The sequence below is a fragment of the Sycon ciliatum genome, chromosome 3 (genome assembly GCF_964019385.1).
Source record: "Sycon ciliatum chromosome 3, ocSycCili1.1, whole genome shotgun sequence".
NCBI lineage: Eukaryota > Metazoa > Porifera > Calcarea > Leucosolenida > Sycettidae > Sycon > Sycon ciliatum.
In genome coordinates this window covers 19,104,055-19,130,934 of record NC_088645.1, presented here as the reverse complement: position 1 = coordinate 19,130,934, position 26,880 = coordinate 19,104,055, and the positions used below count along the sequence as shown (strand labels likewise).

The 26,880-nt window shown below is 47.6% G+C and overlaps 1 protein-coding gene across 3 annotated transcripts in view; it reads right to left on the bottom strand.

Annotated features, from left to right (window-relative positions):
• LOC135811667 (fibrillin-1-like) overlaps positions 1-20,646 on the bottom strand; it is a 120,575-nt gene extending 99,929 nt beyond the window's left edge. For 2 of the 3 annotated variants that reach the window (XM_065324902.1, XM_065324901.1), the window contains exons 1-4: positions 20,406-20,646; positions 19,555-20,031; positions 15,025-15,162; positions 29-160 (exon numbers count right to left, since the gene is read on the bottom strand). In XM_065324902.1, the coding sequence (XP_065180974.1) occupies positions 29-160; positions 15,025-15,162; positions 19,555-20,031; positions 20,406-20,454 (796 nt within the window). In that variant the 5' untranslated portion in view covers positions 20,455-20,646. Of the gene's footprint in view, positions 1-28; positions 161-15,024; positions 15,163-16,259; positions 18,376-19,554; positions 20,032-20,405 lie in introns of those variants that run through there. The other variant, XM_065324900.1, reaches the window with a different exon arrangement.
• Positions 20,647-26,880: the final 6,234 nt, after the last annotated feature.

The window sequence follows — 26,880 nt, the reverse complement described above, 5'->3', positions numbered from 1 at the left end:
ATACATTATAACTTCAGAAATTGCTCACCTTCACATTCTGAACCATCATATCCACGAAGACAGGGACAAATGTAGGAACCGTTCACATTCAGACATTGTCTGTTGTCATAATTGATCAAGTTGTTGCAGTTGTGCGTGCCGTTTGTGCACTCGTCAATATCTGAATGATCATGAATCGATTATAATTGTCGCGCGCCCATACCGGTACACATGTATCCACGAGAGGATAAAACGCACACATGCGTACACAAATACAGGCACATTGCTACAACAGACAAAGGGCAGTGTAGTTGGCCGCAGCCAGATGTGAACCGGATAACGAGTGAGGTATGGAAGACAGGACTGACAACAGAGTGCCTCAGATAGAATAGGCGTGCCAGTGGATAGCCGAACTAGGCCATAATGCAGAACCACTTGGGACCGTCAGATTAATTTTCCTGGACCGAGCCAGCCGGGAAAAACCCCTCGCGCCAACGGACGCAGTTGTGATGGAAAAAACCGGGTGTGTATCCCCAATGGCGATTAGGCATCATGTAGGCATGGCAAGCACATTATGTCAAAAGAGGGTAATAAAGCCATGATAATATGCACAGAAATGCAGGGTGGGAGGGCAGCAACACTGGTGAGACTCGAAACTGACTGAAGAAGTCAGGAAAAGAAGCGACAATAAAGAACACACCAGATGCCATATTTGCAACTGAAAATATTTCGCGAGAAATCATTTCTCGACTATCTCGCTGCGCTCGGCCGGCGAGAAATACAACGTATCCCCTTCCCAGTGTGCCCGTTACCTTGGAGTGCTAGTCGACCAGCACCTTGCCTCCAAGGAGCAGGCCGGGAAAGTTGTTGCTGACGTCAACCGTAAGCTGGCCGCATTCCGCAAAATACCACATCACATCACCACCCAGGCACAACGTTCCTCTTACCTAAGGATTATCCAATCCACAATGGAGTACGTTAGCAACTGCTACGTTCACACGAAATCAGCAACCCTATACAACACACTCATTCGATGCTTCAAGCGTGGCCTCAGGTTAACATTTGGCTACCGGCCATGCCACCCAACATTTGTCACCGCCACAAAATCATTCCTGTCGCCATCCGTTATAACTTACAAGTAAATATATTTTACCTTGTCTATAACTGTGTGCATGGCCGCCGCAGCCCTCTACTTGCCGAGCTTTTTGCACTTAGATCAAATAGCAACCATACCAATGCCTTGACCAGGGAACAGTCCAGGCTTTAGCCCTGCCTAATGCTTCGTCACGGTCCGGTTTCTATGCTTTGCCCTACCTGGCTGCTTACAGTTGGAATTCGCTTCCAGCAGCATGCGCCAGGCAGCCTCCTTTGCAATGTTCAACAGTACCCTTCGCAGCCTCTTTTGCAACCCAGAATGGCATAGTATGCAGCAACCGTTTTCTTTTTTCTTTACTCTATTTCACTGTCTCACGGCTTTCTTCATTCATCTCTATTTCACGCACTTACCTAGGGTACCCTGTAAAAGGACTCACAGTCTGTGGGGATTTCCCTAGTAAAATGATAAATACTAATACTACAACTGCACACATACACACACACAGAAGCACATTGTACTCACATTTGTTTGATTTCTTGCTTGTTTGAAGTCTTATTTTACCTCGCAAAACAAGCGAGCAATGATGCACTGATGGCAATAGTATAAACGATGAAAAGTGTGTCGATAAAGCACGAGATGTTTTCAAGAAACTTGGAATTTCATAAAAGGATAACATGGTACATACAAGCCAAACCAAACTCGGATGTTGTGCCAATAGTAATATGTACCGACAGAAGGAACTATGAGTTACTATCCGACTGTATATTATCTCGTTACCTTGATGGACTGTTAGAATTAACTGGTAACTTATAGATCCTTTTCTCTTTGCAAGTTCTTATCTAATTGTATTATTAGAATTAAATGGGAAAATGAGGACCAATGCCAGAAGGAGGTAATCTAGATGAACCATAGTAGAACCCTTTCAGTCATTGTTGAAGTGAGGTCGAGCGACGAGTGGGAGTAAGTTGCTGTACCAAGGTCTTCCAAACCTTCGCGACGGAAACCTATGGTCGACAGTCGCCAGATGTTCCCCGCGTTAGTGGCACATCGTATAGGCAATTGTCATTGCCACTGGTGTACTGGGTGGTTGGACGGCTGCTCTGGTATTTAGAGGAATATGCACTCTGCTGGTGTGCACACTGTGCATAAGGAAAAGGAGTTTTCATTTGAAACGTTCAAGTACAGGGGTCCTTGAGCGGCGAGTGAATTGAAGGAGTGAAAGGGGACGGGAAGGACAGATTGGCTACGCAGCGAACACATCACTTGTGGAGGACAGTGAGGTGTTGTCGCTGCTAAGGCTTGAGTTAAGAGAATAACGCATTTGATCCATGGAGCATGTCAGGAGGTATAAGGGCAGACAATGAGGAGGGACTCGTGGTCAGATAGAGATGGACGGATGGTTCTTAGTGCGGTTAGCTTCTGGGTGGGTTTTGCACAATGCTGGAGATCTCCGTGCCCCACCTAAGCTAGCAATTGATATATTATATGCCCGCAAGAAGCAATAGTTTCGGTGAGGGACGTGTCGTTGCAGTATACGTTGAGTTCCAGGTTACTGCGGTAGGACGCCTCGATGGCTCAGACCTGCGTCTTGTTGAGGTATTAAACGAGGCCTTTCCCGTTTAGTTAGTCAGCCAAGTTTGGTACAACAAGTAACAGGTCCTTTTCGTGTTTTCAACGGATATGCTTGCGGCGTTGTTAAGAGTGTCATCCGCAAACATGTGGGAGTGTGCTGGTCAGGTGACGCTATGGACATCCATGGTATCTAGTGAAAACATTAAAGGACCCAGGACACTGGGCCGAGGGAATCAGCACTGCTACGCAGTCATACCCGAGGGCTGCCCACTCTCCATAACTACTCAGTTGAATGTCCGTGACGTAGCTCGCAAGCCAATGTAGGGCAGTTGAAGGTACATGTACAACCAAGACAAACAAATATGGGATCATGAGCTGGTGGTGTACTTTAACGAGTTCCTTGTTCATGTCCGCTAGTACTGCGTCAGTATGCAGCTTGTGGTCTGCTGACCACAGGTAGCAGTCCATAGCCAAGGTCAAGACATCTCCGGACCAGTGCCGTGGCTGACACGACAGCTGATTGGTGGCCAGACATGATTTGGTAGATGTGAAGTCACACAGGCGTTTGTGAACAATCTTTCGCAAGATCTTCAATACTATTGGCAACAAAGGTATAGGATGTTATTTACGAGATGCGTGTTTTGTCACCAGACTTAAGGGTTTAACATTTGCTATCTTCAGGGAGAGGAGAACGATACCAGACGAAAAGGATGAATTGTAAGTTAATATGTGTAGCGACGGGACTAGCATTGCAGCACAATGCTTCGAAATGAATGCCGGAATACTGTCGCTGCACGCAGCTTTAAAAGCAACGAATCTTACAAGGAACGAGACGACCTCCGCAAAATCCCGTGGCCTGGAATTCTTACAGGGGATCCCGCTGTGACGGTCCATACGGTAAGGATAGCCGGACAAGTCTGTTTGGATCGTAGGCTATTCGACTGGACTACTCGCTTAGTTTTAAAACGCTTACAGAGGGTGGAGTGGAAGTCTCTTTCCGGCCTTTGAGCTGGTATAATGTTTTCTAACCAAGGCGGGCATTTGCCTCGTCTCATAGAAGGATATTCTTGTAGTACTCGGCCCTAAGGCGACGCGATACTGGCTTTAGCCTCGGCGTGTGCTTGTGTAAACACAGTACGCTGATCCGTGTCCGTCGGTGGGGCTCACTGGCGACGAGGTGCTGAATTTTGAAACTTCATGAATAATGTTGTGGATCTTTTAGATTCGGATGGATAGTTTCGGTTTTGAGCATGCTCATCCAAAGCAGAAACAAACTTGTCAGACCTAGAATACCACATGACATCCAGAGCCCGAGCGGTTAAACATTTGATGCATGTCGTTAGAAAATCGGTTCATATTGATATTGGGCACTCTGGAAGAAGACCTAACTAGTGTTTGTTGAGTATGCCCTACAAAAATATTAAAAACAACAATAAAATATAGTATGCAAAGAGAAAAAGGAACTAGAAGTTACTAGTTATGACTTACAGTCCACCAAGGTAAAAAAAGAATAAGATAAGATAGTGCAAGAAGACTGCAAAAAACTGGCAAGAATATTGAATTGAAACATTCAACAACCTGAAACCTAGTTCCAACACATCTACGAAGCGAAAAACCAAAAAAATCCAACTTGGAAGGCTCAGGTACTGAAAGTTCCAATGAGGGGAAGGGTTGCGCAAGGAAGGTGCGAAGGAGCTCTGTTCCCCGTCAACCAAGAACATCGAACATTACGGGATGATGATGACTAGACAAGTAAGACTGACAATTGGGCAAACCGGTCGATCTACAACTCAAAAACAAAAGGCAATAGACCACCCAAATTTGGAAGCTTAACGGTATGTAAAAATATATAAAGACTGGAAGCCAAGAGAAGACGAACTGTCACAAACCGAAAACCATCGCCCTCCTAAACTTCATGTTGATGTAACGATGATGGACAAGTAAGTGAGTGAAAAGTAAATTATCGTGTCCGTTCCAGGAGGGAATTCACGATGGCTGCTAACACCCGGTATACCCTAGCGGCAGATGAGGCGCCTAACGGTGGGGGTGAGTGGACAAGTTTCACAACCACTGGCACAAGTGCAAAGAAACCCCATTAGCTGCATTACCAGGAAGGCAAAGTGGGTTGGTCGAAGACCATGATTGAGATACGAGAGGTAACTGGTTCGAATCCTGCCTGGGAGCAGTTTTTGCAGCCGCGCTTCAACCCACAGTCAACTGAGAACTCGTGGTCTGGCACAAGGAGTACATGGATGCAGCCAATGATGGACAAGTTTGTTACAATAAAAGGTGGTATAACACGACGTACGTTTGGTCGGTTGCCTACTAGCTCGACATCCGAGTTTATTTTAAAATTCAATGTCTGTAAAATCCAAACTTCACCCGATATGGCCAAATTTCCGATTAAGCTCAAAGTTAGCTCCTTTTTATCCTAGGTGGAACACATTCACCCACTATATCAGTTTAGTTCAGAAACGCTCCGGTGTTTAGATAACGACCAAGATCAAAAACTCGGTAAACATACGAACAGAAACGCCTTCCAACACAGTACAATAACGAGGGTTCACAGCTGCTCACAACAACGCAGCTCAGCCAAACCAATTATGTTCGCACACCGATCTAAGTTACCTCGTTATGCTTTGCAATCCAATTTTCATTTGTCGACTTGCTGAGTACCTCGAACAAATCGATCAATTTAGCCTGTCCAATGGCGGCCATTACGAAGGCAATGTTGAAGGCCAGTAACATCGGGGTTACGTCAGGAAAGCGGTGTTAAACCACCACCATAGTCTGCAACAACATATCTCCAAGCGCCACCAAGTTGTCTTGAACAAAGTAAACCACTGAAAATAACCTTGGGAAATATTCAAGTTTTTAACTCTCCACGTACCATGCACTAGTCGAATTCAACCGAAAGCACGCACAGAGCGTCTCAACGTTCCTGTTCGCTACACTACAGGCACTGAGATATCATGGTCAGAATACATAACTTCGCAGAAACTCGAATGAAGCCTCTACGAAGCATCACTTTCTAGAGATTGCTTACGCCGACAAGACCCATTCAGTTAACAAGAGGTCCGAGCTTGGGTCTAATTGTCGTCATGAAGACAAGTTCTAACTTCGTAACTTTGTCCGCAAGGTCACGTCAGTCTAGCTGGTAGTACTGCTGCAGATTTTGTGAATGTGTGTGTGTATGGGTGAGAAAGAGAGTGCGTGTGGGTGATTGGATGAGTGCGGCTTCAAGTATGTGTGTGGTATGTTTGGGAATGATCGGATTAGTATTCTGGGTGTGTGTAAGGGAGAGAGAATCCGTGTGTGTAGGTGCGATATTTAGAGAATGATTGTGTGCGTGCGTGTGTGTGATATGTATGATATGAATGTGTGCGTGCGTTTATGTGTGAGAGATTTAGAGAATGAGTGTGTTTGTTTTCGCTCGCGTGCACGTGCGAGTAGGGGCGAGTGTGGAAGCGTGAGATTATGTCTAAAAATGTAAATAAATGTGTGTAATTAATCGAATGAATGCGCTTGTGTTTAATTCACCTCATTGCAACATTGCAGGCTGAGTGTATGCGAAGACTACTCAGGTGAGGAAGTGTTGACTTGATGGTGTTTTTTACTAGACGAAGTGTGTAAGCTGTACCAGCGCTCGTTTTTGGAACCAGAAATCAGTCGTATTTTGGGCCCATTTCGAGTTAGTCCCCAGTTCCTAGGTTATGCAACGAGCCCGCTTGCATGGTTGGTATAGATTCGAAAAGAAAATTGCTTGCAAGATTTGAGCGAAATTGGAGACATTGCGCAGCCCACCCAGGCTTTCTGGTTTTCTAAGGCAGTGGAAGCGATATTTAGAACTGTTGAAATATCTATAATTGAGCCGTTAGGTGAGAAAACAGACGTTATCACTCCCCCCTCATGTGACCGCGGACTCCTGCATATACACTCACACAATAACCACACAACTGTTTGGGGATAGCGCGCTTATTGTATTATGCCAAACTTGACACGCTGAGTCCAGCTTGACTCAGCTGAGTCCCTAACTGCAATTTACTGCTCTAACATGAAGCCGTGCCTGGAAGAAGGGAAAGAGCGAAAAAAGAAAAAAAATTCTGGCCTTCTGCAAGCAATAGCAAGTAATGAGTGACGGCTGTGTAAAGTCGCACAACCATGCGGTCGACCGGATGATGGTGAGTGTCAGGCACACATCTTGCTCTGCTGCTCCACCTGCGCATACCTGATACGGTGGTGCGCTTATGGGCGGGCTGCCTGGGCCCCAGATGCCTCCTTGATGCGCCACGGAGTGCCGTCGAAGCACCTGTATCACTTCGGTGATCCAAATGCGAATGCAGCCTTGCCGGTCGCCCACCGGCCTGCCGCCTACGCGACCAGCCTGAGACTGGCCCTGCCGCATTTGGCGCTTCTAAACGCTGCGATCCGGTAGACAGCTCACTGGGCTGCCGAATACGTGACTGGCTTGAGGCCAGTTCCATACTGGGCAGGGCGCCCAGCTCAGGTCGCACGCAGTAGCGGCGTGAGCTGGGCGCGGTGAGGGTTGGTGATAACTACAGTTTCCTCCTTCCTCTTCCGGAAACTTCCATTTATCACTCCCCCCTCATGTGACCGCGGACTCCTGCATATACACTCACACAATAACCACACAACTGTTTGGGGATAGCGCGCTTATTGTATTATGCCAAACTTGACACGCTGAGTCCAGCTTGACTCAGCTGAGTCCCTAACTGCAATTTACTGCTCTAACATGAAGCCGTGCCTCCCAAAAATAATGGGGGTGGCCTCGCCGCACGCTATCCCCTATTCTTGGTCCCGTCGATCTCTGTGCTGTTCGCTGTAGACCTGTGATGGCATGCCTGATTCGGTATTACATGTACAGTGAAACCAGTAGCTAAAGACCACCGTGACCAGCGACCAGTCTGGTACTACCGACCACTTCGCCGGGCCCGGACGGTCTCACATTCATAATGGTTGTGCAGTGCAAGCCTGCAGCCAAGGACCACCTGCCGCTAAGGACCGCTTTCTCTGGCCCCAAGGGGTGGTCGTTAGCCACAGGCTCAACCGCACATGTATCTCTTGCGGGTCAACCCTGACCACCTTCCGGCGGCCTGGAGCTGCTGTCCGGGCACCTTCCTGGCCGCCAGATCCTGTGTCAGCTTGAGGGCGTCTACCAAGGGCATTGCCATGAAGGACTGCTAGGCTTTCCCCTGGTTGGTAGCTCCTGCTGGTGCTGGGCACTACTGAATACGCTGACGACTTGTCAGCTTCCGCGGGTAGTGTTCGCACGGGGGGATACCTGGGCGCCCCAAGCCGGGCAGACAACAGCCGAAGGGCTGTCGTGTTGGATACAAGTGTGACTAGCTACCCGCCTGGTACTATGGACACCTTCGCCGGGCACGGACGGTCTCACATTCATAGTTTGCGGTGCAAGCCTCCAACTAAGGACCACCTGCCCCTCAAGACCGCTTTCTCTGGCCCCAAGGGGTGGCCGTTTAGTCACAGGCTCCACCGCACATGCATCTCTTGCAGGTCAACCCTGACGACCTTCCGGTGACCTGGAGCTGCCGTCCAGGCCCCTTCCTGGTGGCCAGATCCTGTGTCAGCTTGAGGGGGTCTACCAAGGGAATTGCCATGAAGGACTGCTAGGCTTTCCCCTGATTGGTAGGTCCTGCTGGTGCTGGGCACTACTGAATACGCCGTCACAACTTTTCCGCTTCCACGGGTGGTGTTCGCACGAGGGGGATACCTGGGTGCCTCCCGCAGAGCCGACAACAGAGCCAAAGGGTTGGCGCGTTGTATACAATTATTAGTTTCTCAGTTATTCTTGTATTTTGCCTCTTAGGTCGATGACGGCTTCCCGCCCGCCGATCGTCCAAAAAAATATGGGGTGAGGCCCCTATCCTGCAACAGGCAATAAATGTGGCCGGGAGTATGCGCTAGAGGCCAGTCAGGACCTGCTGGGTGCCCGAGCTACGGTGCTAACAAGCAAATGCGAACAAGCAAGCTCGAAAGGAGATCTTCGGTTGCACTCCCCATCTCAGCTGCAAACAAACCACGCTCCGAGGGAGAGCTGCCCCTGCATTTTGCCAGCCTAGCTGTAAATATACAAAGCTCCAAGGGGAAATGCCCCTGCATTTTGCAAACATAGCTGTACACATCCAGTGCTCCCAGGGGAGCTGCCCCTGCATTTTGCAAACATAGCTGTAAACTTCCAAGGCTCCAAGGGGAGCTGCCCCTGCATTTTGCAAGCATAGCTATAAACATCCAAAGCTCAGGGGAGCTACCCCTGCGTTTTGCAAACCTAGCTGTAAACCAACAAAGCTCAAAGGGAAGCTGTCCCTGCATTTTGCACACATAGTTGTAAGCATCCAAGGCTCCAAGGGGGGCTGACCCTGCATTTGCAAACATAGCTGTAAACATCCAAAGCTCCCCGGGGAGCTGCCCCTGCATTTTGCGACCACACCTGTAAACATCCAACTTCAAAAGCTCCCAGGGGAGCTGCCCCTGCAGTTTGCAAGCATAGCTGTAAACATCCAAAGCTCCAAAGGGGAGCTACCCCTGCGTTTTGCAAACCTAGCAGTAAACCTACGAAGCTCAAAGGGGAGCTGCCCCTGCATTTTGCAAACATAGTTGTAAACGTAGGACTAGAAGGCTCCAAGGGGAGCTGCCCCTGTATTTGCAAATATAGCTGTAAACATCCAAAGTTCCAAGGGGAGCTGCCCCTGCATTTGGCAAACCTAGCTGTAAACCTACAACGCTCTGAGGGGAGCTACCCCTGCATTTTGCAAACCTGGCTGTAAACATCCAAGCCCCAAGGGGAACTGCCCCTGCATTTGGTCAACATAGTGGTAAACATCCAAAGTTTCAAGGAGTGCTGCCCCTGCATTTTGTCCGCACAGTTGTAAACTAGTTAAAGCTCCAAGGGGAGCTGCCGCTGCATTTTGCAAACATAGCTGTAAACATCCAAAGCTCCAAGGGGAGCTGTCCCTGCATTTTGTCGCGTAGCTGTCAACTAGCTAAAGCTCCAAGGAGAGCTACCCCTGCATTTTGCAAACGTGGCCGTAAACATACCCAGCTCCAAGCCCTTTTTTTGTTTCTTCTTCGCAAACATAGCTGTAAACATACCCCGCACTAAGGGGAGCTACCCCTGCTTTCTGCAAGCATCGCTGTAAACGATTACATACAAGGCTCGGAGGGGAGTTGCCCCTGCTTTTTGCAAACATAACTGTACCAGGCCCTAAGGGGAGCTGCCCCTGAATCTTGCAAACATAGCTGTGAACATACAAAGCTCAAAGGGGAGCGGCCCTTGCGTTTTGCAAACATAGCCGCAGCGCCGGGCATAACGCCACCCAGGCGAGGCGCGCTGCCCCTGCCTTGACCAATGCCGCCGCAAACAACACGCGCAAAGGGGCGCTGCCCCTGCATTTGCTCGCATAGCCGCCGTATCAGACCGCTGGGTCAGCCGCCATATCAGACCGCTGGGTCAGCCGCCATATCAGACCGCTGGGTCAGCCGCCATATCAGACCGCTGGGTCAGCCGCCATATCAGACCGCTGGGTCAGCCGCCATATCAGACCGCTGGGTCAGCCGCCGCCGCCATATCAGACCGCTGGGTCAGCCGCTATATCAGACCGCCGGGTCAGTTGCCATATCGGACCGCTGGGTCAACTGCCATGTCGGGCCGCCGGGTCAACCGCTGCATGGGCTAGGGGCGCTGCCCCTGCCTCTGCCGCCGCCACAAACAGAGCTCAAAAGGGAACCACCCCTGCATTTGCTCGCACCGCCGCCGTATCAGGCCGCCGGGTATTCCGCCGCACGGGCGATTACGAAGGGGAATCGCCCCTGCCTCCGCTAGTACAACTGAATAAGCAGCATGGGCCAGTCGCCCTGCTCGCCGGGTGCGCATAATTGTGTGAGTGTGTGTGTGTGTAACGCACATACGCGTGTCTGCAATATGCCCTGCGCGGTCGTGACGGATTAATCCATCGCACCTCGGGTAAAGTGTTAATTACTGAAAGTAAGACAAGGTCGCCAGCCCGCCAACACCGGCACTTACTGCCAGCTCGCCGTGGTATCTAAACAACAATGGCAACAGCGACGACAGCCGCAAGGAAAAAGATAACAGCTCGCCATGTCCAAACAAAGCCCCAAAACAGCAAAGTAGACCCCACATGCTGAGACTTGGTGTAATGCCGCCTAGTACGAGTAGGAAGGGGAGGGGAGCGACAGCACTTAGAGGCGAAGCAGGGTGAGGGATGGAGGAGAGGAGGATAAATAGAGAGAGAGAGAGAGAGAGTATGTGTGTGTGTATGTATGTATGTATGTATGTATGTATGTGTGTATGTATGTATGTATGTATGCGTGGGTGTGTGTGTGCTTGCGTGCTTACCCACGTGTGCTGAGAGAGATAGACTACACAGCGAATGAAAAAGGAGGCACGCATTGGTTGAGAAGAAGTTCAGCCGGTTTGCTGCCATGATTAGTTGCTCCCGCATAGCATGAGTTCGGGACTAAGCCGAGTCCAGCAGCTGGATTAGGGAGCCGATGAGAGGAAATGGACTAATCGTCTGCGTGAAAGAGCGTCCGCAGCGGAGTTGTCCGTGGCCGTAATATGGGTAGTCAGCGAGATAAAGCCTTGTGGTCTGCTACCATGCGGGGGCTGAAGTGGGCTAGTTCCGTCACGGTTGGATTTCGGCAAGTCCCGGATTTCAGACTGCTCCAACTGCCTTTTTGTCGCCGTGCAGTATGAATTTCTTGTCGGACTACTTAGGGCCCCAGAGGGCGTAAGCTCGTGTTGCAAGGCGCGATGGTTCTGAAAGTCTGCCAGGCCTCGACCCAGTAGATTAGAGATTCAGTTTTTCTCTTGCCAGAAGAGGAGCCGCCAATGACAATTCCACTCAGTGATTGCCATCGGATTGATCGATTCTAACACGTTTGGCTGCTGGCTGCGTGTGGGCAGGACCGGAAGGAAGCATTGTGGCCAGCTCGAAGTATTCCGCACGCCGTATTGTCCTAATCGTCTCCCGTGCGCCAACACATGCGCCGGCCGGCATCATAGCGCCTCCAAGGAACTCAACTAAACTGGTCATGCACGACAGTGTCCATGCCTGCATTTTCGGCCGGCATGCTCATCGCCCGAGGCTTGTTGGTCAGGGCCGACGCTGCCGTCGCCGCGGTCTCAAACGAGGAATACCAGCGATCTGCTGCTGAGTAGGATCCATGCTCAGGTACGGGTATAAACCATGTAAACCAACTAGCTTTAGAGCAAACGAGAGCAAAAAAATTCTGGCCTTCTGCAAGCAATAGCAAGTAATGAGTGACGGCTGTGTAAAGTCGCACAACCATGCGGTCGACCGGATGATGGTGAGTGTCAGGCACACATCTTGCTCTGCTGCTCCACCTGCGCATACCTGATACGGTGGTGCGCTTATGGGCGGGCTGCCTGGGCCCCAGATGCCTCCTTGATGTGCCACGGAGTGCCGTCGAAGCACCTGTATCACTTCGGTGATCCAAATGCGAATGCAGCCTTGCCGGTCGCCCACCGGCCTGCCGCCTACGCGACCAGCCTGAGACTGGCCCTGCCGCATTTGGCGCTTCTAAACGCTGCGATCCGGTAGACAGCTCACTGGGCTGCCGAATACGTGACTGGCTTGAGGCCAGTTCCATACTGGGCAGGGCGCCCAGCTCAGGTCGCACGCCGTAGCGGCGTGAGCTGGGCGCGGTGAGGGTTGGTGATAACTACAGTTTCCTCCTTCCTCTTCCGGAAACTTCCATTTATCCCTTGACCTGCAAAGTAAAGGCTCTTACCCCTACGATCACTGCCAAATACCTTGGATTATGGATAGACGACCATCTCAACTGCCAGCCACAGGTTCAGAAATTGCGTTACTCAGTTTTTGCTAAAGTTGCTGCTTCCCGAAATGGCCGTTGAAATTCAACAAATGATGTAAAGCGAACATTCTATGTGTCTATTATTCAGTCTGCCCTAGGCTATGCCAGTAATGCTTACCTACATTGTTTAAGCACAACTCTGTACAATAGAATTTTGAACGTTAGTCACATAGCAATGTAGAGAGTATTTGGACTGGATCGTACCACGCCAACTGAAGTAGGTCTTCGCTGATATCGCCCCTCTTCTTTGGAACTGCGTTTTAGCCTCAAGCTCTATGTTTTGATGGTGTACAGCTGCTTATCTTGCTAGTGCTCTTATTCAGTCTTTGTACCAGCTTCGGGCAACTGCACCAGGCATGCACCCGCGGCAAGGCACAAAGAGCCTTAATTCTCCCACTTGTTTATACGCAGTGTGGCATGCGCTCTATTTCTTTTCTGGCGGAGGGCAGATGGAACTCTCTTCGATTGTCACCCTTTTCAGCCCCAATCATTTCCGCTGCTGTACACTTCAGCGCCCTCATGCCAGCGCCACCTTTACCTGTCGAATCTCACCTCAGCGCAATCTCACTTTAGCGCAATCTCACCTCAGCGCAATCTCACTTTAGCGCAATCTCACCTCAGCGCAATCTCACTTTAGCGCAATCTCACCTCAGCGTAACCATTTCAGCGCGATAACTACTACACCACATCAGATTCACATTCGGATTTAGATTCGGCTCACTTCAAATGCACACTTGTTTCTCCACCGTTTAATTAATAGCGAGTCAAAAGTGTACCGTCCATGGATGGGGTCATCGCGCTCGCGCGCAGGACGAAGAGAGGAGACCAAGCAGTGAATCGTAATGGCTATCAGTACCGAATGGATAAATGGAAAGCCCGGGGGCCACAATGAGATAAAATGGCGATGTGTTGTTGCTGGATGTCATTGTCGGTTGATAACATCGGATACCATCATCGACGATGGAGAAGCTGCGCCATTACAACAGTAGGGCGATCACCCAAGCAAACCCATCGAGTCCTTCGCAAATACCAGAAATAGGCCATGATGCAGAACGACTTGGGACTTTCAGATTAATTTTACTGAACCCAGCCAGCCGGAAATAAACCCTCGCGCCGACGAACGCATTTGGGAGGGAAAAAACTGGGTGTATATCCCAAATGGCAATTAGGCATCATGTAGGCATGGCAAGCACATCACGGCAAAAATGATAAAAAGCAATGATCATAGGCACAGAAATGAAGGTAGGGAGGGCAGGGACACTGCTGAGACTCAAAACTGACTGAAGAAGTAAGGAAAAGAAGCGGCAATAAAGAACACACCATATTTGCAGGTGAAAAATATCGCTGCGCTCGGCCGGCGAGAAATACAACATTTCACCTATCTTAGATACTATTTTCTGTTTCCTTTACCCGATTTCCAAACTTGAGCTTTATGGAAAACAAAAAGTATTCTTCCTAGACCAAAGAGTTGTATATTTGATAAAATTTAATACCGATGGAAATATTTACGATACTTCTCCAGACGTTTCGTTGTTCTGAACAACATCGTCGGGTGGATAAAGAATGGAGGGCTTTGGGTTATGGCACGGGTTAATAGGGAGTGATGGTGGTGAGATGAGGTGAGAAGGTGAAGGTGGGAAATACATGTATCTAAATTAATGGTGAAGGTAAGGTGCAGGTCGATACAGGTGGGAAGGTGTACAACCTTCGGGTAGAAGTGTAGGCTGGTAGAAGGTGTTGGTGTGCGTAGAAGGTGGAGTGGCGTAATGGAAGTGTCGGGTTGATAAATGTGAGAGAGAGTCTAGGTAGGGTGTGGATCAGCAATACGTGTTGGTGTATGTGGTGGGTAGAACTGGCAATGAGAGTGAATAATCAACGGCTTGTCCACCAACTCTTTATGGAAAGCTCTGGCGAGGAGCAACCCGGTCGGCCCAAATCCGATAACAAAGAAAGCACAGCTCTAGCGGAATAAACTGCAGACATCGCATCAGTGCTGGACTTGCGCCGTCGCACAAAAATCCCAGGACGATCATTTTTTTACTCGAAGATGCAGTGAAAACCTCCAAGACATCTGAGCGTGTTGACGTGCTGAAAAGGGGGAAACCCAAGGTCTGGAGCGTTTGACTCGGGTGTAGAAATGCAAAGTGCCGTGACTTTCCTTACAGGCTTCGTGTTTTTTTGAACGCAGCATCATGCCCTGATCGCGCGTGCTGTTTTGGATTCCTTGGAGTTATTGCTTTGATTTACATATTTGAATCGTCCCGAAGGATCTATATTTGACTGAAATACTGCGGTCTATAGCTTGGTTGTCCAGACGCTCCAGTGGGTAAACTCGCCAAATTTCAAGTGCTCTTTTCTGCACAGTGTACAGTTTTTTTTGCGATGAAGTCAGTTTTCTCATCTGACGACTCATTTATAATCGATTTAAAGGGTTAATTACACAGCCTGTGAATTTCGAATATAATGGACATTTGGCTTACCTCTGCATGTACTACCTGCATATCCATCCAAACAAGGACAGTCATATGACCCTACTGTGTTGACACATTTCCTGCTCCCTGGATTTGGCAATTCATGGCAGATACCAGTATTTGTTTCGTCGATACATTCGTTCAAATCTGCAAGACACTTGAAGCAAATGACATCCTGATTTGGAAAGTACTGAGTAATTGAAGATAATACTACCAAATGAACAATCGCATAGCTGTTCGGAGGCATTATGATGCTTACAACCTGGCCAACATCTGGTGAGAGATTTCGTAATTTAATTTTCAAGGTGGCTGGAACCTAAACGTGCCATATCGCTCGAAAATTCCCTAAAAAATAGAATTTGTAACTTCATATCGAGTGCTACATCAGTTGAAAGTTCATGAACAGTTGAAAAATCTCTGAAAATGTTGTCTCGATCGTGCAGCAGGACTTTTGCCAGCACCCACGTGACATTGCAGATATGTGGCTTGATTATTGTAGTTGACGTTGATTTAGTGACTTTGGCAAGTTTTAGTCATGTCAAGAAGTCAGGTAGGATTCAGTACTGGGCAGTAGTGGAACGTGAGTGGAAGTCTTTGCCGATTTTTGAGGGTATCCTGGATTTGGTGTGCGGCGCTTTGGAGCAGGGTAGGACACTGTACCTTTTTCCTTTTTGCTCGCGTATCGACTGGTATATGTTCCATTCTGTTCCCTTCGACGACAAGTGTCCTGCGAAGCTTTCTTCTTCGCCGATTCTCGGACAGATCGGACGTCTTGGCACTGTAGCCTCTCATCTCCCCCAACGGATCCCCAGGACGAACCCAAAACCACAGCCTTTGCGGTGGCAACATCTTCGAAGAGAGAAAAATCAGCAACTCACCAGGAATCACCAACAAAACACGTGTGATACACAGTGTATTTTGCGACAGCAGTCTTTGTCCCGTTGCAGCATGTATGTACCATTCAAGAGAATTGAAAACGGATGAGTCGTTTTATTACGACAGCCTGCACTGGCTATTAATGCAACGCTGCCCATATGTTCAAGGACAAAGTCCACAAGCACATTCGCCAGAACTGCTGGGCCTGGGCAGCTCTCTCTCTCCCTCTTCCCCCTCTCTCTTTCTCTGTCTCTCTCCCTTTCCCACTCTCTCTCATTCTCCCCCCCCCCACCTCTCTCTCTCTCTCTCTCTCTCTCTCTCTCTCTCTCTCTCTTTTCTAACAGTTTTAGTACAATACCCTCCAGGAATTGTTTTTATACTAAAGGACGTTGCAACACAGTCGAACTACCAAAAGGAAACCAATGTAAGGGATAATAACACATGAAACAATGGCACTGAAATATAGACGTGTGAACTGTAACATTGAAGACGAAAATAAACGAACGTCTTTCAATGCATGCAACAAGCAGAAATGTTATTGACAAGCAAGCAGTATTGTCAAAGTAGACAGAGTGGGCGGTTCTGCAAGATAAAAATGGATTAGAAAAAATCATCGATTGTACATGGAAAATAGGTAGAATTGGGTGGCACGGTGAGTATGAGAAAGAAGAAAACAAATCACGGTCCGCGTCAGATTCGGCCAGAGGCAGAATTTTCGTAATCCGTAGGAATGCAACCACCCTTCAAGGATCAAGAAACATGGAAAAAGATACTCCAATGTAATTTTACATGGTGGCGGGGGTATGCTTGTGTTCAGTGGGTGATTAATTTCACTTGGTGTATTTTCGCGATTCGAATTAGAAACGAAGCGTGGAGACAAATGAGTGATTCTGGATGTCGTCGGCGCTGACAAAACTAAGTTTATTCCTGGTCTGGAAAATTAATAATGAAATATTGAAAAAACTAGCGAATGTGATCTGGCACCGAAGCAATATTAGATGTACATGCTTCAAGGTTCCGCGCAGCCTTTCTGTGGCACAGCATATATGGCAGACGGATCAGGAAGATCAACCGGCACAGTGCTGATACCACCAACCTCATCTCTTCTTTGAAGGGTAGTTGCGTTGCACAATATATCATCGCTCAGGGAGATGGCTGGTTCTGCATAGATGTTAGGATCGGTGTCTGTCTCAAGCTGGTCAGCCCCTTGACTGGAGACTGTGTCCTGTGGGTTCATGTAATCGCCCTGGCTGTCCTTCAACACTTTGAATACCCGATATGGCAGAGGCTTTGGGACCTGAGATGGAGAACCACATCTTTGGGTGTCTGACCCAGTCGGCGTTGATGTAGATGTGGCGGGAAAAGATAAGCGAGAATACTGCTGGTTGGTGCTGGTAGTGGTGGAGGCGGGATTGCGACATACTACTGGTGTTGCGTCACTCAGACCACGGCGTTGTTTCCGCTCCACATCATCTGGATTGATACACTTCTCCTGGTTATGTACGGCGGATTGCGCGGACCTCGATAAGACGCTACGTGATGTTACATCCGTAGCATGACATATGTGGTCGATTGAATGTGTGGTGCGGGGTTGTTCATCACGCTTAGTAGCCGTGCACTCCTCTGCGTTTTCGTAACGTCTGCGAACATCTGTCGTATCCGTCTTGTGGGGAACTGAGTAGCAGACGGCTGGGGCTTCTTCGGCTTCCTGTCTGGCTGTCTCTGTTTCCTGGCTTTTAGGTTGTGAATGGACATCCTCGATTGATTGGTCAAACATAGACTGCACGCTGGCGTATGGCTCACCAGCATCTTTCTGCTTCGTTTCCGTGTTGACAAAACACGTTGGGGCAGCATCATCACGGGTAGCATACGTGTAAGTCTCATTCTCCGTACAACTGTCATAAAGAGCAGCAGCTATATCAGGAGGTGTCTTGGGACGGTTGGTTGGATGGCTGTAACCAGGTCCAACGGCCGAGTACAGACCCGGATCCGTCAGTTCTGCCGTAGGTCCCCGGTCAGCGCCGTCAGGACCGTTGTGATTCTCGTAAAACTGATTTATCGGGTCTGGCCTATTTTGCGGGACTGTCGATTTACGAATAGCGATGATCCACGGATGACTGCTGCCAGAAAGAAAGGTTCGTGACCGCACCAGTAACAGCAGAATAAAAACGCTCAGGAGAACAGAAAGTACAACCAAAGGAATAACAATGGTAGTAACCAAACTAAATCCTCTTTGCTTATCATCAAGATGTTCAACTAGGGTTGTTGCTGGAGTCGATTTCTTGATCTGAGTAACTGAGGCGCCAGCGGTTCTAGTTGACTCCACTATTGCAGTGTTCGTAACTGGAGTTGGAACTGTGGAGGCAGTCGTAACTGGAGCTGTTGCTGTAGAGGCAGTCGGCTGCTGTGTTGAACGGCTAGGAACTGATCTAGCTGTTACAGTACGATTGGGAGCAGGGCTTGTGGCAGCAGGCGGACGGCTAACTACAGAGAACAAACCGGAATAAGAAGAGGGTAGTGGTTATCCACTCATGTGAGAAGTCTGCTGCAAATCAGCAGAATAAAATATTTGAAACTCGGATGTTGAACCAATCATAGATGAAAAGGGAAAGGACTTATGGATACGAGTTAACCCTTCGAGGGTCCATCGTTCGAATTCGAACGATATGTAGTGCGTACCCGCCACCCACTGTAACTAGCTTCTATATAAAGTCAGAAAGTGCAACAACTCCACCCAAACTGACAGAGTACTAGGACATTCGAGGCCCCGACACCTAGCTTTGACACATCTCCGTAGCGCTAATCAACAGCTATCCAACTCAGTAGGTTCAAGGTTAAGGAGAGACCAAAGAGGGGAGATTAAGCCCAACAAACTGACCACAAGCTACAGTCCAACGGGAACAAATAATGTCGATTTTTAATGGGCGATGACGAGACCAGGAAGATACTTGACAAAGCTGTCTAACTACAATTCGAAGCAGCACACCGCCCAAGTTGGTTGGCTCGTGTCATGCATGAGGAGTACTGTAGGACTTTGGCGTTCGGTTTCTTCAATTCGGTTTCGCTAAGCTTCTACCTTCTGTCCTTATCTTTGATATTTCGGAGCCAACACAATTTGGTGTAGTTATACCGCTCTGAAACGTTAGTGAGTTCTGCATAACGCAAACGGCAAAGGCAGTTTCAGGTGTTAGAACCTGTTTATGTTGGTACCCGTGACCCTATCCTGTGTAAACAGAAAGAGAACGTTTTGGCACTCACACTCTTCAGGTACTACAGGCTCACTTTTTTACCCACACACACACATAGCTGTCAAATTCATTTACTGCTACCATTTCACATCCATTGCATATGGTCGCACTACTGGTGTAAATGACTTGTTTGTAACCACGAGCTGCTGCAAATCCAAGGTATTAATTTCAATTTTGTGACATATGGCTACTATTTTAATTGGTTTTTTTTACTGATGCTTACTTTGTGGCGATGTTCCGCTGATGACAGTCACGAGAAAACGCTCTAGACATCCATACTGACGTTCTAATAATTGCGTCATAAACGGTTATGAGTGCACAATTGGTAATATTCATTGCTATCTTGCGCCTATTGTCTCCTCGTTGGTTATTTAAGTATTTATATATTGTGTAATTTACAAATTTAACAGCTTACCCTGGGCAATTATGGCCAATCCTCTTATTATGCGGCTGGTTCTCTGGACTTTGTAGATGTTGCAACGTGAATCCCTGGCAGAAATGGTTATCATCAACTTCGTTATTTCATTCCTTGTCATGTACTCGTTGAGCGTTTGGGTAGCAGCTTGATTTAAGTTTTCGAATCCAGTATGCCAGGTGCTGCTCAGCGGAACTGGAAAGTGAAGAGTCTCAAGAAGTCTGTTATCACTGCCATAACTCACTGTTACTGAGCATGATCCAGTGTACATGAGTGAAACCGCTTTCAATAACAGATTGCAAGGTGATGTGAATGTGAACGTTTTCTTGTAGAGGTTTCCAGTACCCAAATACAACGCAACTGGTGTCTGATCAATGTCGGGCTGGATATAGATCTTATCTTCATAGTTCTTTATGATTCCATCTGTCGGTCTGCAGTTTGGCAGTAAATCACCGTGGGATCCTGGGCAAAGCAGACCTGCAGACAACGACATTACACATTAACCGGGAGAACGAGTCAGGATCAGCATTGCCAAGACTCCATCTAATATCTTTTAAGTAGGGTTTGTTGTTTTTGTTGATTTTTCATTTTATTTAGCAAGGCCATTTTTGGGGTTTTGGAGGGGATGAAGACAATCACATTTGTTCTTTCTTCTGTGACCTGGCTTGCTATTTTGTTTACAATGATGATCAGGCCACTCGATTTCTAGCTCCGAGATAAGGCAGACTTCCTGTATCTCGTCCGGGTGTGGGGAAACATTGGCAAAGCTGTGATGTGCATCCATACGGTCATCTTCAACAGGGAAAACTGCTTGAAGTAGCATGTGAAGAAGCAGCAGGCATACGACTTACTGATAGCCGCTAGCAGGGCGATTGTGTCGCCAAGTACACTGGTTACCATCTTCCTATGGATGCTGCCTCTACTGTCGATCTTAACTAAATCCACGGATAGGATAGGGCGTGCGAACCGTCCACTAGCTATGTATGTAAATATTGTTGCTTCAGCCTATTACAGTAAACCTTACAAGTGTACACTCTTTCAGGAAAAACAATTATATTCACACGGCAGTACACAAGCAAGGTCCAGATAATGAGGGTCAGGCGTGAGCAAGAAGGTCTTCACGGAAAACATCGGGGCTATGCGCATTGCATGAAGATTGAAGAGTGATAGTGGCCGTCTCCGAGACAGAAAGCACCATCTGCTTACAATGCACGAGGAAATGCCGCCATGGATGAACGCCCACGCTGGGACATTCATAATTAGGATCGTTTGCAATGTGTGCTGACTAAACAGTGACAGTACCGAGAATGATATGCGCCAGTGAGTTATGACTCGGTTTTGTGCACATCTCTCTCAGAAACCCAGAATCATACAATCATGGTGCCAGTGTTGATTTACGCACGGTTTAGAAGCCTATTAGTGGCGCTCAGGGTTCGATTTCGCTGCGTGGGGCCAATGACGTTTACATAATAGGCAGTCGAAGTGCCTACGTCACGCTGCCTGAACACTCGTAGTTACACGTAGTTACAAGGCCAAATGGGGACAACCGAAAGTCGCGCCACTTGCATTTGTCGTGTTTGCATGGGTCACGGCATCACTGGTGCAAGATCGCGGCTTCAAATTTTATTTTAATTCAAGAAGTTTCTCCTTTGCTCTCAAGCCATCGTGCAGTGTTTTCCTTCTGAGTGTTCACCCGGACCTGAGAGATAGGAGGTCTTCGCTTGCCGCAGGACAAGGAAGCGAAGCCAGAATTCGTTGGTTTCAGAGCTTGGTGAAACCAGCGAACGTTGTAGTAGAAATAAAAGAGACACCCATCATTGCTCCTTGGCCGGCGACTACTTGTAAAGCCGAAAGACAGCACATGCACAGTAGTGGCAAAGCCCAAAATTAGGTAATCCTCCTCTGCAAAGCGAAAACTACAAACTCGGTGACAAGTAGCAGTTCATTTGAAATAAGTATAGTCTCGCTCAAGCACTCCTCAGTCATAATGGTAATGTAGCTGTGTACGCTGCATGCTGCTGCCACTTTTACTTTTCACGACTTGGCCAAGCAAGTACATGTACGCGTTTTCAAGAAGCTGTGACGTCAGACTTCCACGGCCTATCCGCGAAAATAATGCATGATTGGGAGAGCATTACTGCGAGCTTCAACGTGATTTAGTGTTGTGTACACCACGGAGTATGTGGCAATTCAGCTCACGATGAAGAGGTACCGAAGTTTTCAGCTGCTACATGTTGTTGTATGGGTATTCTAGTATATTACTGTAGTGTTGAGGACTATTTCTAACCGGTGCATGTCAAAGTGTCTAATAGACATATGTGCTGTCGGACACTAACTTATGTAGTGCATAGCTATTGTTCGATGCCACATACATGTACTTCAAGTAGAATCAAATAGAGTTCTTTCGCTCTTTCCACTGCACACTGTGCAAAAAAATTCAAACCAAAATCCGTTTGTACTCAGTGTTGGTTAATTAATTCGCCGAGAAAAAGAATTGACAATGTGCCAATTTTGTTCGGTTCGTGTTTGGACTGATCCTCAAAGAACCCAAGACATGCTATGGATGCAAAGAGTGTAAATTTAAACCCAAGTGGAGAGGTGCAAGGTACGCATTCTATAGCACGCACTTAACAAAAAACGCAAAGAATAGAGTTAGCTTATAATTGTGTTCAGGAAACTGTTGTTTACAGCTTAGTCACTTCCCAGCAGACCCCAAAAGTCGCCCCACAGTCACTGCAGGTGTCAGCTGACCTACTGCACGAGAGGATTCTCATATGGAAAGTGGGTTTGAACGGACCAAATCCCAGGCCGGGTACCTCGGGTAACAAATACACAGTGGTACCCGAGGCAACCAACGTCAACCTTTCTTGGTGTGAATGTGGACGCCAATATGACCTTACGCGATCATCACCTACGCTCGGTAGTCACCCGTGCACGGAATTTTACTTAGGCGAATTCTGTGGATCAAAAGGCAAAGCTGCTGTTTGTGATTATCTTGCAGTACCTGAGTATTGCTGATACAATAGAGTTCAAGACTAGGAAATAAACGCTGCTTGTTAAACAATATTTTAAGAAGAGATTTATGTTGGATTTCAAGTTTTTTCACAAGATGCTGATTTAGACTACACCAGGACTGACATGCATACTGGAAAATAGGTAAAAGATACGAGCAATAAAACATAGAACAGCATGTAACGTTATTTGGTAGATGAGAACGATGAGGATATAGTATGGCAAGAACACTACTAGTTTTCTTGCAAAACAAGTCTACATGAGGAGCCCATGTTAGACAGTCGTCAATAATTCATGGACAGTTTCTATGGTCCATGAGCCGCCAGGACGTGATACAGACACTACCACCGCTACAGAAGAACATCACTTTGGTCTTACTAGTGTTTGGTCTCAGCTTCCAAGTCGACATCCAAGAAATGGTGGAGTTTATCTTTTTCTGCAGGTCATCCTTGCTTGCCTTCCTTCGAAAGCTGCACTACTTGTCTCTCTGTGTTGGCACCGCGCAATGTCCCTTCTGCCAGCCCGTGAACTCCAAGCCAGCACGGTAATATCAGTGGCCAGACAACCAGCTCCAACACCAGCTGCCTGCATCTGCCCCGCCGGCACTGAGGCGCTCGTTCCAACACTGCAGCATTACCGCTTGGAACTCCCTCCCCGGCCGTTCTTCTTTCGCAGCCTCTACCGCTAGTACTGGCATAACCTGGCCTTGAAAAAACCGATAGCATGTGAATGTGGATGGCCATGATAAAAGTCGAGAAAAGGTCGGTCTAGAGCTCCTCTTGCCCCCGAGCGAGTATGCACGTGGAATACTGTCGATTAAGGTAACCGGACGGATCAGGTTGAACGACAGTTGAACAACTATCATAAAAAAGGCAATTTTTCTTGTCCGTTTCTTGATGGAATTCACGAGGGCCGCTAACACCCGGTAAAGCCTAGCGGCAGATGCAGCGTCTAACGGTGGGGGTGGGGGGATAACTCTCACAACCACTGGCACAAGTGCCGAGAAAGACCCCATTAGCCACATCCATGTACCCCTTGTGCTTGGCCACAAATTCCTAGTTCACCGTTGGTAGCAGCACGGTTGGAAAAACCGCTCCCAGGCAGGACTTGAACCAGGTACCTCTGGTATCTCAATCATGGTTTTTGACCAACCCACTGTACCTGCCTGGTGTCATATGCATCGTGCAATTCCAGGGGGCGACATTGCCGCGCGATATCATTTCCTAGTTCCCCAAATCATTGGTTTGAATATTCCTAAGGGCTACTACTTATAAACCAAAGGATTTGCTCTTTTTCATTGTAAAAATCAGGATTGTCATGAACTCGAGACTGATAGAGGGCCAGAGTGATACATACGCCGAGAAAAAGGGAATAGAGGGAGTTGAAATAGATAAGGAAAAAGGAGACAAGATGAAAGAAAAGCACAGAAGAAAGAGGGAAAAATTGAGTAAGCGAAAAGAAATGGAGAAACGGAAAAGGGAGAATTAAAGCTGTATACATAGAAATAGACAGAACAGCCGAAAGTGAAACACACAAAAAAACAATAATAATAATTATTATTATTCTCGCATCCGTCCCGAATGGGACTCACGACGGGAGAATTGACTGCGAGCATATGTCTGTGTGAGAGAAAAAAAGTACAAAAAATACAATAAAAGAAAAAACACAATAATAGGGACGAAACCATAGGGAAGAGGGTGGACAAACACAGTGTTTTGAGACTGATCACAATATTAACGAGCCAGGGGACTTCCCAGAGTGGCAATCGACTTACCTAAGTTGTAGTCCTGAATAACGTCGACGAAAGCGGGTGCATATGTTGGCATGGCTTTGTGAGAAAGGATTCGCGTTTTCCAGCAGTGTTTCTATCGACTAGCAAGAATGGCAGTACGGTCAGGAATGCTGACAAAAGCTTTGTTGCTTTACCCCGCTCAAAACTTGACCAACAGGTCAATGTGTGGAGTGGTGTACTGGTATTGCTCAGAGGTTTCGCTGGCTCTGCATAAATTCACTTGTAGGTTCCGTATCTCAATAAAGCTGGTACGCTCCGTTATTTGGAACTTTAGACTGTGGGCTCATTTAATGTCCCTGGCTTTCCTTCATTACTTTGAATACCCGGTATGGCAGAAGCTTTGGTATCTGGGATGGTGATGCGCATTTCTGGATTTGTGTCTCCAGTCGGTGTCGAGATGGAACCTGTCATTGAAACACGAGATGTCTGCAAGTTGCTAGCGGGGTTCGTTTTGGCGAAAGTCACTGGCGTTTGGTCGCTTCCACCGCGACATAGGTTACTCTCAATGAAATCAGGCTAGATGACATTTTCCTGGTTGCTTCCAGTTGATTGCTCCGCATTTCTTGAGTCACAGACCGATGCATACTCCTTGGCGTTTGCCACTTGCGTTCGCGATTCAGTGATGCTATTGTATGAAGGTTTTTCATGATTCGAAGTCCTACTCTGCTTTATGGTCTTGTCATGGCTGGAAACACGTGTCCCACCCACTTTGCGGGGGGAAGAGTAGCAGGTGGTTCGAGCTGGGTTGAATTCATTTCCATCTCCCTCTGCTTTTCCAAGACCGTGTGCTTGGTTGCATTGCGGCTGTGACTGGACGTCCTGCGCTGACTGATCAAGAGTTGACGGTAGCACGCTCGCGTACAGCTCCCCAGCGTCCTTCTGCTGCATGTCTGTGTTGATAAACCTCGCGAGCCTAACATCATCACAAGTAGCGTATGCGTACATCTCACTCTGTGTAGCACCAACATTACGCCCGGCATGCATGTCAGGAATAGTCAATGTACGGTCTGTTGGATTAGAGTGACCAGGACCAATGGCTGAGTAGAGGATGGGATTAATCATTTTTCCTGTTGGTTGCTTGTTGATTGCGTCGGAACCAGCGCGATTCTCGTAAACCTGGTCCCCATTGCATTGTTTCTTCTTTGATGTTCGAACAGAAATAAAACAGGGATGACTGCTATTCGATAAAATTGCTCCTGACCTTACCAGCAACAGAACAATAGTTATGCACAGGAAAAGGCCTAGTTTAACTAATGAAATTACGATGGGAGTGACTAAGTTCAATGCACTTGACCTATCGGCAGGTTGTCCAGTTTGGACGATCATTAAAGCGGAATCTTGGTTTTTAGTACCAACAATGCCGACTGCTTCAGATGAAATCAGTAGCACACTGGGCTTGGCTGTAGTCGAAAATCAGAGGAAGGTGTTTGGTGTTTCGTACTTTCTGGTCTCGACGTTCCAGCGTTGTTCACATATTTGTTAATCGTAGCAGACGATGCGAAACCTGCAGAGAGTACAAATCAATGAAAGACACAGAAAAAGATGGTACTGTTACTGCAGAGGTTCGTATAGTTGTTCAGTGACACAGGAGTGAAATTGGCTTCATGCACGAGATCACAAGAACACAAACCCGTCTCGAGACGAAAATAAAAACAAGAAAGATACATTCCAGTAGATACATTCCAGTGCTCATATCTAGGACGTTACAGCGTATAATGTGGCATTCCTTCGACTAATCGGGTTTCATTGCGCAGCATAAGCCTTTCAAACGGGCGCAATTCGTCAAACACGAAAATGTTTTATCAATTTGTGTAAAGGCCATTGACAGAGACAGCGAATAAGCAAGGTACAATGTCGCAAAGAAAAGTGATGACAAACCAAGTGTATGCATAACCGTGTTTACGTAGGTATGTACGTGTAGTTCATCCTAGATACAGAATTTGTGCTAAGGAATTGGTCCGGTATCCAGGAACGATACTCTTTGAGCAAGAACGATGGCTCAACATGAAATTTACAGATCTTACCCTGGGCTATGACGGTTAGTCCTCTTACTGGCTTATGCTCGATTCCGTATAGATGGCAAGTGGATATTTCCGTGTTATTCATCACCGTGAATAGCGTTGTTGAATTCCTTTTCATCTTGTAGCGTTGCAGATGCCGATTTCGTTAGGCTTACGTTTCCATCATTGCATTGACGTGTTGGCAGGTAGGGAACTTGAAGTGCTTCAAGAATCCTGTTATCACTGCCGTACGTCACCACTGCAGAACACGAGCCGAAGTACTTCAGTGCAATAGACTTCTGGTTGGATATAGATCGTATTTCCATCTGTGTGAATGCTTCCACCTTCGGGAATGCAGTTTCGGAACATATCACCGTTGGATCCAGAGCTAAGGATGGCTGCACAAAAATCATGAAAACACAGGAATGAGTCCGACCTATTGTGAAAGTGGCTGAGTCTCAAATTTTATTTCGGATTTTTTCCTCTTGTACGGTAGTTGGCTTGTGCACTGTGGATTAATTT